The 12,344-nt window shown below is 39.7% G+C and overlaps 1 protein-coding gene across 2 annotated transcripts in view; it reads right to left on the bottom strand.

Moving 5' to 3' along the window:
• Positions 1 to 12,344, bottom strand: part of ankef1a (ankyrin repeat and EF-hand domain containing 1a) — a 36,484-nt gene that overhangs the window by 15,780 nt on the left and 8,360 nt on the right. For both annotated transcript variants that reach the window (XM_034228470.1, XM_034228469.1), the window contains exon 3: positions 11,432 to 11,593. In XM_034228470.1, coding sequence (XP_034084361.1) covers positions 11,432 to 11,593 — 162 coding nt within the window. The remainder of the gene's footprint in view (positions 1 to 11,431; positions 11,594 to 12,344) is intronic.

Consider the following 12,344-nt stretch of genomic DNA (forward strand, 5'->3'; position numbering starts at 1 on the left):
AAGGTTTGACATAATGAATTGTGCTACTTTTAAAGCAAGCAACAATGTTTTCAAATCTGTAATCAAAAAGCTCCTCAAAAACGCTATCGAAGCAGTTCCTGCCATTGCTTCGTAGTTCAAACAGTAACAACGGACTACTTTTCTTAGCGGATGTATGTCAATTTAAATCAATACAACAATTTTTTAAATCAATAAAATCATTTTCTAAATCCATAAAAGCATTTCAATTAATATTGGGAGTCATATCGTTACTTTGTTGAGAATGTGGCCATGTAATAAGCGGGATAATGTGCACATTGTATAATGTTCCTTCATGCCGATCTAGATCCCTCCGCTTCGCGTCGGGCTTCTGATCCTGATTTTCCCCATAATGACCGCGTCGCTGCACATTATCCCTTACATATGATTATATAGAGTCATTATTCATTTGTTTTAAAGCAGGAGGCGCAAACGCTTGCCTCGGGGAGGGAGAAAAAGAGCCACAGCAGAGAATAAACAGAAGGGCAACCATGGCAACCATGCAAGGGAAGTCTTCTTCGCTGCTTTTGTGGCAGACTACAGCGCCACTTACAGGCCTGGCATATGTACTACAGCGTCTCCAGCGTTTTCGAGCAGCAATGGCCGGCCGTGGCCCAACCTCTCATTCCCCTGATAGGTGGAGAATTGACCAATAAGCTGAGCACCCCTTTTGTGACGTAGAAAATAATTCAAATCTGTATCAGTCTGTATCAGATCCGTTGCAGCCCCTTTTTTTAGAGATTTGGGTATGGAGGAAAAGAGAGGGTTGTATTTTCTGACACTTGGTGAGTTCCCTGACACACCGGGGACACATATTCATGTATAAAAGATGTGCATTTTGCATGATAGGTCCCCTTTAAACATTGTTGTATTAGGTGAACAACGGAGCTTGTTAGCTTGCAGGCTTGTTAGCTTATAGGCTGTTGAGATCTTCATATGAAGTGAATACTTAAACGAAAGTTAATTGAGATCATGGTATGAAGTGAATACTTAAAAACGAAAGTTAATTAATAAATCATACATGATCAATCATATTATTGTATAAACCCATAATGAGAATGCTTCTTGACGGTTTTTGAATATGTATGTATGCTTACAATTTTTTCTGTTGCTATTTTGATAACTTTGCGTTTTGAAAAGAGGGTGTTGTGAGTTTTCATAGTATGTTTAATACTTAAAAACGAAAGTTAGTTATAATCAAATATAATCAATTATATTCTTGTATAACCCACAATGAAAATGCTTCATATTTTAGGTTTTTCTATAGTTACAGTATAAACAAAACAAAGTGGTTTGTTTAGGTTGAGTGTGTATGTTGCCGTTTTCCTCCCTCTCCTGTGACAGCAGTACACAGGGAGGGGGGCTCCAGGCTTAAGGAGAAACACAGAGGCCAAAAAGAGTTCATGTCCTTTTCACACTAACATGAGAAGGTGGGTCTTATGTCATAAAGCTATGGAACATGTCGAGGCATGTTCAGCCTTGTACATTAGAGGGCATGCGCAGTTTTTCACAAATTGGGTGTAGAGGAGGAGTTTGTTTTTTGGGGTTTCGATCCAGTTTTTTTAGCATAAAGAGACTGGTTTTTTGAGAGAGCGCGAGAGAGAGGGGGGTTTCCCCTGGTAGACTCTCTCCCGGTAGGCTGTGTGCTTCAGAGCTGGGTAACTAGCTCTCGGTAAGGTTCTGCCAGACGGCGTAAATATCTCTCGAATTTCTTGGTTGTTGGCTGAGTGGAATGATTTGATGAGAGATGTGTTTGTGAATATTATAAATACCGCCATCTGTGAAGAAAATCTCTCCCTCCGAAATTGCGGACAGGTATGGGTTTTTGAATGTTATACCCGCCGTCTGTGTCGGAAAAAACGGTATGAAACTGATGTGAATTGATTTTGTGAATGAAAAGTTGAATGCGCTTTTTATTGTCACCGGTCTTTTTACGAGGAAATACCTCTAAATTCTATCGGGAGAATTTTAAAATGTCACAACTGAATTGGGCAGTTGAAATTAAAACATTTTGGTAATAAATGTAAGACTGTGAATTAAAATGTCATATTTGAACATGATCACAGCACCAGGTTTTTAGTATGATTATAATGTTGTAAAGAGAGAAGGTAAAAACCCTGTATTAGTTTGGACCTATTTTTCTTCAAATAAACTGAATCCCACCAGTTGGATTGGGATAATTTAAAAGACACCTGTGCCCTCCTCTCCTGCTTCAAAGGTAAGATTGCACCCTGCCACACACACTTAGGTAGGAGCACACTCCATTTACTGATATCAAAATCCTTCGGGATCCCTTAAACAGATTAAAAAAGAGTTGTCTGAATTGAAACAGCAGTTAATTGAAACCTTGGTTCTTCGGGAAGTTAATAGAGGTGAGATCTTGCTGACGTTGGTGGATCTGAGCCAAGCAGCAACCTTACATAGACTCAATAACTTCGGAAAGGTCAATTAGTAGGTCAGAGTAATTTACCGGAATAAAATTATCAGGACCTCTCCGACTCTAAACATGGGGCCCAACGTGGGGCTCTGTGAAAAGTAATATTTTTACAGAGTCAAAATACAAGAACCAAAACGACCTAGTGAAAAAAGTCGACGAGTACAAATCAGCGAAATACAGGCTGAAAGTCTTGTTAAAATACCTACCCCAAATCCTAGAATATATAATTAAACCTAAAAGTGTAGTAATTTAAGTTAATACTATTGCACCGGACTGAGGGTTATATTATATCGGATATTGCTGTCTGTTAAAGAAGCTAAAGTAGGTTCTTCTTCCCCTAGCCAAATTGAGAAGCCCCTGTGGTCCCTTTAACACAGGTTTAGGTGGCTATAGTGAAGTCAGCCGTAGGAGCACTGCTCAGAACCTGTCCAATTACTTTGAAAACTTATAGGTAGGACTTGACAAAGAGCTGCGGTTTGAACTTTTGCGTTAAAACATAACGTGGGGAAGAGTTAATGGGAGATTTAATAAAGATAAACATAGGTCTAAAGGTCCCTATGCTGTTGAAAAAATTCGAAGCTCGGTACATAACACTCTTAGCTGAGGTACCCGCATGTACTAGCTGAATCCAGAAAGAGAACCTAGAACCAAGTGACGGTATAGTCGGACTGATCACCCGGCGGGAGTAAAGCCTAGGAACTTGCATATGTATAAAAGAGTGAACTTGAACCCTTAAATACATTTTTGTGTTGTTTTTTAAAACAAACAAACAAAAATAAATAAATAAATGGCGGACGAGGTTAGAACCAGTTTTTAATGACTCGGAGCCAACCACACAGGGAGGGATACACAGAAGCAAAATCCGGAGCTTCTGCCCGCCCTGGTCAGCTTAGCCCAGACCCACGGGCGTACCGCGACCAAAATAAGTTTCCTGTCAGACTACCGTTTGACAGAGAGCAACAAGCAGGTGGTATAATGTCTGAGACCCTACCTCCACCATACAGGGATAAAAGCTAAAAAATGCCATTTTGGAGTATCTCATCTACGACTAGAAGAAAACACATTGTCAGACATGATATTCAGGGAAAAGGAATGTTGGAAATAATAATGTCAAATATTGAAAATCCTAAAACTGGATCAACAAACCATGTTAATAAACCCTGCTAATAGGAAGCTAAAACATGCAGGAGAAATAGCAGTAGCTCTGGCAAAGAGAATAGGTCCTAGCATGCAAGCACAGAGTGATAATATGATAAGGACTATTAAACTGTCAGAAGGCAATGTGGTGATCAGATGACCCACAAATACCGGTTGTTTTGAATGTACTTTTAAGAAAAAACCTATGTGGGAACTATCAGCAGATATCAAGTCCCAACAATATCTTCAAAACTAATATGAGAAAGTTTTTGCGAAGCTAAAGCTCAAATACTTTACCAAAATCAACTAAACTATTTACTTTTGACCCCTTTTTGGGAATGGGATTTTCCGTTACACAACAGAAGACTCAATTCAAGCCTTAAAGAACGCTTTAAAGACAAGTCAATGAGAGTTAAATGTGGTGCTATTTTGCTCATGAATGGAGCTTGCACTTTTGGAAAAAAGGTCTCCTCTTTTCTCTGCTCCTGAGGTGCTGCAGAAACACGCAGCACACGGGGTCAAAGACAGGCGTGACCTCTAGAGGGGAAGAAAATTTGAGCAGACCACGAAAGACCATTAAAAGTTTTATGGCCTCAGCACAGAGGAAGATCTGGAGATTTTAAGGAACTCTCCCAAAGCAAGCTACCCATCCCCCACCCAGCACAAGGGAAATAGTGTTCCTCTCACCAATGAATAAATCAACTCTTAACCAAGTCAAATCTAAAATAGACATAGCTCCAGTTGTTAAGAAAAGAGGGAGATTCAAAAAATTATCTTAACACCAGAACAATAATATCAAATATCAAAAACCAAAATAGTATGTTGAGACCCATTCTCAGAAACTAACAATGTGGAGATAAGGAACCAGGGTGATAGAAAATCTGTGTTATTCATGTCCATGACTTGATCAGGAACAGAGGAAGAAGTTCTCTCCTGAAGAGAAGCATCTTGCACTTGCATTAAAAATGTATCCAGCCCTGAGGGAAATGTCTCAAGGTAACAAAATGTGCATATACACTCTTTATTTTTCAATATCTGAAGCTACTAAACAAACTGTTCAGGGAGCAAAAACAATGATGAGTAGATGAAGAAAATGGAAGATGATGATGTCTGATCCAGATGTGGAGTGCAGAGGACCACAGGAAGTAAGCCACAAAGGGAAACATTGAAACCCTTACAGAAAACCGCTACTCCACAGATAACACTGTTTACAGATGGGAGTTTGCGAAAAGGTGACCAAGCAGCCACTTGGGCCTTTATAATGAAAACTAATTCAGGTGAAGTACTTTGCAAGCAAAAGGGTGCAATACTGCTGAGGAAACGGCCATTTGTTGAGGGACTTCCTTTTGCTAAAAAAGGTAAAATAACACACATCCGTATTGTTACTGATAGTAATTATTGTTAAAAAGCGGGTAAAGAAGAGCTTAATAATTGAGAACAAAGGCAGTTCAAAAATGTGAAAGGTGAAGCGCTGACACATGCCCATCTATTGAGGGTCTTATTGCAGAGTTAAAGGCAGGCATGTAGAATGGAATCATGTCCGTAGCCATACATATAAGATATAATTTGACTATCAGGGTAATAGAGAAGTTTTACCTTGCTTAAAGCACGGGACGAGTTAACCACCGGACTGCCATATTCCCTAGAATATGGAAAAAGGGTGGAAGCATTCACGTACCACCTGAAGAAGCTCCTTAGGTTGTGCGTGAATTACACAGCAGTTTAGGCCATGTGGGCCTATTTCAGATGAGAAAATATTGTCTCCACAATAAAATCCTCTTACCAAAACTGCGATTGCACTTACAACACCCATGGTCAACATGTCTTCAATGTGTAGAGGTGGATGGGTTTAAGAAAGTTCATCCTGAGCATCTTAAAATAATAGAGGAAGAACCACTAACTATTTTTAGTGCTGACATAGCAGGTCCTTTTCTGACCCGCACTCCCAGTGGGAATAAGTATTTCCTTGTGGCCTTTGATAAATGGAGGGAGTCATAAACATATTTATCCTCTGACCAGAGCAACTGGAACACAGTGTCTGCTAAAATGGCGGAACATATAAGTATTTTTCCTAAAAACTGAGAAAATAGGAATGGATAATGCCACTCATTTTAAAAATGAGAAAGTTTTGTCACCCTTGCAGGATAAAGGGAATCACACCTATCTGGTCTTTACCATAGAAGTATCAGGCATTAGAGCCAAAGAGTGGAGTATAAAAAACTGTAAAACAAATTGGGACATTCCAATCAATTTGACAAGGCTGAATATATTCCTATAAGTATGGAAAAGCTACCTATAGGGCAAAGGTCAGGTCATATCTAACTATCACACCTTTTCCGTTTAAATTCAGAAATCGTGTATGGGTGACCAGAAAGGGGCAAAGTCCAGAGAAGGGTTAGCTTAAAACTAAATCAGAAGGTTTGGATACAGTGAAGTAAATTTCTGGGAACGTAGTTTCACTCCAGAAGAGAGAACCGGTTCACCCGGCCAACTGAGTTTAGAATCCAGATAGGAATATGACTGCGGCCTACCCATCCACTGTTGATGCTATCAGTCTCACATCACATGACATGTTTTGCACACACACGTGGCAGTTAATGTGCTTTCTTCCACAGGAGAGGATGGCTTTTTGTGGGATCTTCCCGCAATAAGTTAGAATTTGTCTTGGTAAATTCTGTGCCAAGGGATATTTTATAGAGCAAAAGAGGGAATTTAAATCTGAGTAACAAGCAATAGCTCCAATGTAAAGGATTTAGCAGTAGAACTGTTAGAATCTATAGTGAATTATGCAAAGAAAGATGGCAAGACGAAACTCTGTCTATTAGCATATGGATCATTAGAGCTTGAATGGAGAATACCTCAGTATCAAAGAGGAAATGGAAAATAACCTTTATATTATTTTTCTCATTGTTTTTTAACTTTACACTATTAGTTTTCTTTTCAGTTATTTTTAATTGTTATACGCTTACACCCTAAAAGAGTATTCATTTAAATTCTGTCAGGTCGTTAAACTGATAAGAGTAAATTATGGCCCAGTGCTTTCTGCCATTAGAGGCCAACTGAGAAAGAGGAGAAATAATCACCTTGCTGTATATAGAAATTCCAGAGCAAAATGGAATACACGACCCTCTTGAGAAAACCCTTGGGGAAGTTTTTATTTTAACTGAAACAACTTTTTATGAATCAGAGAAATGATTTAAACTTGATTTTAGCTATATTGTTGAGATTAATACCTCAGCAATCTACCAAGAGGATTTGAACCTGCCTAGCGGGGAAACTTCAGTCACAGTGCCTCAAGTGAAGCCAAGTAGACTCCTGGACCCAGGAAACCTGTGCAGAAGGACCGGAAGGGGCAAGCGGTGAAAAGGAGGAGACTCGTAAGAGAAAAGAGCGATCTGATTCAGAGGTCTCCCCGGGTGCCCAAGCCAAAAAGATGTCCTTGCTGTCAATAGAAATTCCAGAGGAACATGGAGTACCAGACCCCTTGGAAGGATTCCTGGGGGAAAATTGTTTCAAATGAAACAATTATTAATGAATCAGAGGTCGCATACGTGTATGATCATAACTATATGGATGATATTAGTACCTCTGGAATCTACCAAGAGGAATTGAACCTGCCAAGCGGAACTACTTCAGGCACAGGGTTTCCAGTAAAGCCAATTCCTGAAACCAGAAAACTGGTGCAGAATGGATCAGCGGCTGAGTCACCTATGACCCCGCCAGAGGAGGAGGACGATTCTTCCAGCTCTGTGGGACAGGCTGCATCTCTACCCGCTGAGCCACTCAGATCGCAGTGGATTTCCCCAAAAGGATGACAGTACCTGATAACTGCATGGTCAGATATCAGACGCCAGGTAGCAGCAGCCCTACCTACCCCCTGCCACTGGTCCACTTCACCATCTCCAACCCGGCGACTTCGTGCTGGTCAAGGACTTCCGGAGAAAGAGCTGGAAATCCAACCGTTGGCAAGGTCTCTACCAGGTGCTCCTCATCACCCAGACAGCGGTCAAGGTCACCGAGAGAGCCACGTGGGTCCACGCCAGCCACTGCAAGGTCGTAGTCACAGGCCAGGAGAGACGGTAGAAACAGACGACAACAAGTGATGTGTCCTAGTCACCAACGAAAGACGACAACAAGTACCACCAGCACCACACTGGCACCACATACACCTAATCTCACACTGCACACACAGGATGTCATGAGCGAGTGCCAGCTAAGCTGTTTCATATGCCCCTGGTTTCTCGTTTGTGCTATCATTGTGTGGGGCCTCATTGACCTTGTCACAAAGTCATGAGCGACTATTGACGTGGTCTAAAAAATCCATAACAAATGTCGACCGAGTTATCTGGCTTTCGTTTGGAGATGTCGTCCAGCGAAAAACTGCAACCCCTCCATGGTCAGGGTCAAGGATTTACATCAGATAGCAACATGGATTTAGGAGTCTACAACAGATGGGCCACTCGCCCAAGGACATTCCTGTACGGTACTATGTTTTCGGTGTTTTTTCACACCAGGTTCATCAAAGGGTCGTCCTGATTACACATACTGAAGAACTTTTCATGATATTGATGCTTGGAGTTTTACGGATGTAATATGTATGTGTGTTTACGATTTTATCTGTTGATATTTGATAACTTTGCGTTTGAAAAGAGGGTGTTGAGATCTTCATATGAAGTGAATACTTAAAACGAAAGTTAATTGAGATCATGGTATGAAGTGAATACTTAAAAACGAAAGTTAATTAATAAATCATACATGATCAATCATATTCTTGTATAAACCCATAATGAGAATGCTTCTTGACGGTTTTTGAATATGTATGTATGCTTACAATTTTTTCTGTTGCTATTTTGATAACTTTGCGTTTTGAAAAGAGGGTGTTGTGAGTTTTCATAGTATGTTTAATACTTAAAAACGAAAGTTAGTTATAATCAAATATAATCAATTATATTCTTGTATAACCCACAATGAAAATGCTTCATATTTTAGGTTTTTCTATAGTTACAGTATAAACAAAACAAAGTGGTTTGTTTAGGTTGAGTGTGTATGTTGCCGTTTTCCTCCCTCTCCTGTGACAGCAGTACACAGGGAGGGGGGCTCCAGGCTTAAGGAGAAACACAGAGGCCAAAAAGAGTTCATGTCCTTTTCACACTAACATGAGAAGGTGGGTCTTATGTCATAAAGCTATGGAACATGTCGAGGCATGTTCAGCCTTGTACATTAGAGGGCATGCGCATTTTTTCACAAATTGGGTGTAGAGGAGGAGTTTGTTTTTTGGGGTTTCGATCCAGTTTTTTTAGCATAAAGAGACTGTTTTTTTCAGAGAGCGCGAGAGAGAGGGGGGTTTCCCCTGGTAGACTCTCTCCCGGTAGGCTGTGTGCTTCAGAGCTGGGTAACTAGCTCTCGGTAAGGTTCTGCCAGACGGGGTAAATATCTCTCGAATTTCTTGGTTGTTGGCTGAGTGGAATGATTTGATGAGAGATGTGTTTGTGAATATTATAAATACCGCCATCTGTGAGGAAAATCTCTCCCTCCGAAATTGCGGACAGGTATGGGTTTTTGAATGTTATACCCGCCGTCTGTGTCGGAAAAAACGGTATGAAACTGATGTGAATTGATTTTGTGAATGAAAAGTTGAATGCGCTTTTTATTGTCACCGGTCTTTTTACGAGGAAATACCTCTAAATTCTATCGGGAGAATTTTAAAATGTCACAACTGAATTGGGCAGTTGAAATTAAAACATTTTGGTAATAAATGTAAGACTGTGAATTAAAGTTTCATATTTGAACATGATCACAGCACCAGGTTTTTAGTATGATTATAATGTTGTAAAGAGAGAAGGTAAAAACCCTGTATTAGTTTGGACCTATTTTTCTTCAAATAAACTGAATCCCACCAGTTGGATTGGGATAATTTAAAAGACACCTGTGCCCTCCTCTCCTGCTTCAAAGGTAAGATTGCACCCTGCCACACACACTTAGGTAGGAGCACACCTCATTTACTGATATCAAAATCCTTCGGGATCCCTTAAACAGATTAAAAAAGAGTTGTCTGAATTGAAACAGCAGTTAATTGAAACCTTGGTTCTTCGGGAAGTTAATAGAGGTGAGATCTTGCTGACGTTGGTGGATCTGAGCCAAGCAGCAACCTTACATAGACTCAATAACTTCGGAAAGGTCAATTAGTAGGTCAGAGTAATTTACCGGAATAAAATTATCAGGACCTCTCCGACTCTAAACAAGGCTTAAAGGTGTAAGCTAGTAAAATAACATGGTTTTCAATGTGTCAATATGTCTATGTGTGTTTAGGCCAACAAATCCATCCATAACTGTTGCGCTGTACTTAGAAAGGAAAAAGTGTAACTATTGAGACTCAGCCTGAGGCTAGTCTATGAGTGTTGAGACCGGGCCGAACCGGTCCTCTGGGAGTCAGGATATCAAGTTACTCAGCATGTTTCACAAGAGCGGATCACTATGAGGGGTTGATCTGTAATTAGGTGTACCCATGCGGTCTCACACAAGCGCACATTTGTTCACACACATACACAAAAAACCTACAGTACTTGTAAAAAAATCATTATTCATGCACACAAGCACACACAAAAACACTTTTCTTCCTAACTCAAGCTCATTCTCTGAGAGCCATTTGCAGTAATCGATAATTACTTAAAAAAGGTCCTGAAGAAGAACTTTCGACTCTCTTATTGGAGTTGTCCAGGCTACCATCTCCTCATCAATATGTAAACAGAAGCACCATGCCTTTTCATGAGTTGTAAGACAAGGCCAGGCATTCAAAGAACCCGATGGTTTTACTTGAGATGGAAACCCGTCTATTTGAGAAATCGACACTTGAAGCTAAATGAGAATACATGAGTGGAAGGGCTGTTCATCTACCTCTCAGATTAAAGCCATATACCTTATAGACAATGAAGGTCAATTCTGCGCATCTGTCTGACACTTTGCGTTGTATAATGTAGTATACAGATAAGTATGGGCACATGACAGTACATGTTATACTAGCTTCGTTTGACGTTTAGCAACCCCTTTGTGTTACTGGAGCTTCCCTCTTAGAGATCTTTAACACCAGAGATTTTTTATACCTAAAACCGCCACCGGGGTCAAATTGACCCGGCATTAGAATGCATTGATTTTCAAGGTAAAAGTATTGCTTTAAAAAGAAAAATGGTCCTGTGGTATTGGTATTTTGACAAGCAATTTTGTTAAATTGTTTAGTTTATTAACGGTACAACATAGCGTTTCGTGAGGCCGTTGTCGTTGTTGGGTGAAAAGCAAACAGCTGTTTGCTGCGGAGCGCAGTGCGAGCAGTCTCCCGTGAGCGGGAGCGCACTCCTTCACTACAGACTGTCGCTATCAATATATCTATCTATCTATCTCTCTCTCTCTCTCAATCTATCTCTCAATCTATAAGGAACCGCAGTAGACAAAAGGCGTTGCTATAGCAACACGTCATGTTTGTTTACACACAAAATCAATAGCGCGAAAAGGGGTGGGGTCAATATGACCCGCTTGGCGGAAATAGGTATAAATGGCAATTTTTTGGGCGATTTCTTCAATCTGACTTCATATTGACAATTTTTAACAACATAGGGTGCTACATAACACACTTTCAGGAAAAGTCATGGACTGGGAGACTTTAATATTTTATTGAAAAAAAGTTACATACAATAAAAAACAGCTCTGGGTCAAATTGACCCGATTGGCGGTTCTAGTGTTAAGTCTGCCACTGGCTGGCAAATTATCAGAAAAATAAAACTTTGTATTCATTTATAAATATCAATCTTTCTTACAATATAAAGGTGAGTACTAAGTATTGCTCACCTTTTCCCTCTGAGTCTTGGAGTCTCAGATTAGCGTTGTTCTGGATCAGCAGTGTCATGATGACATCATTGCCGTGCTCTGCAGTCAGCATCGCCGGGGTGCGGCCCATTTTGTCCTGGATGTTAGGGTGTGCTCCCTGGGAGAGAAGGAAGCTGACCAAGTCTGTAAGGAGTCATGTGGGGAAGAGAAACAGTCAGGATAATAAAGTCACTTTGAAACATGACTTTTTAGTTTGCAGTACATATTATGGCCTGGTAGATTCATCTTACAAACTACTTCAACTTCTTGGCATGTAAATAGACTTTTATAATTAGGACATTACTGAAGCTACTGTACAGCAAAAATGCCTTGCATGAAGATTAAGATTTTAATCAATAAATTCAAGAAAAACAAAAAACACACTCTTATTGCTTTTCCTGTCTTGTAAAAAACAAACATCATTTAATAAAATGTGTTTTTACAAACTAAATAATTCATTGTTTCTTTAGGGGTTGAGACAACTTTCCTAATTCTTAATATAAATTAACTATTTTTTAAACATCTTAGATTTTCACAAAAAAGACATTATCACGAAGCGGAAAGCAGCGCTTTTTCTCTGGGTTTTTTTGTGAAACGTGTGAGAAACATGATTTCAACAGCGACAAAGCTACAAACATAAGGATTTCAGAGAAATATGAAGTATTTATTTTTGATTAAATCATCAAACCGTGTACAAGTGAGTTCAAATTAGCAAACCAGACAGTTCTGCAGCAGTAAAGTGCATTATATGCATAATAAGATATCTATAATGGTGTCAGACCAATATAAAAACATTATTTTTTATCAGAAAACAATGAAAGGGAACATTTTGTTGCATACCTTAACTTTATGAGAGTATTTTTTCAGAGTGGTATAACTTAAGTGAAGGATCTGA

Source organism: Gymnodraco acuticeps, unplaced genomic scaffold (assembly GCF_902827175.1).
Source record: "Gymnodraco acuticeps unplaced genomic scaffold, fGymAcu1.1, whole genome shotgun sequence".
Taxonomy (NCBI): Eukaryota; Metazoa; Chordata; class Actinopteri; order Perciformes; family Bathydraconidae; genus Gymnodraco; species Gymnodraco acuticeps.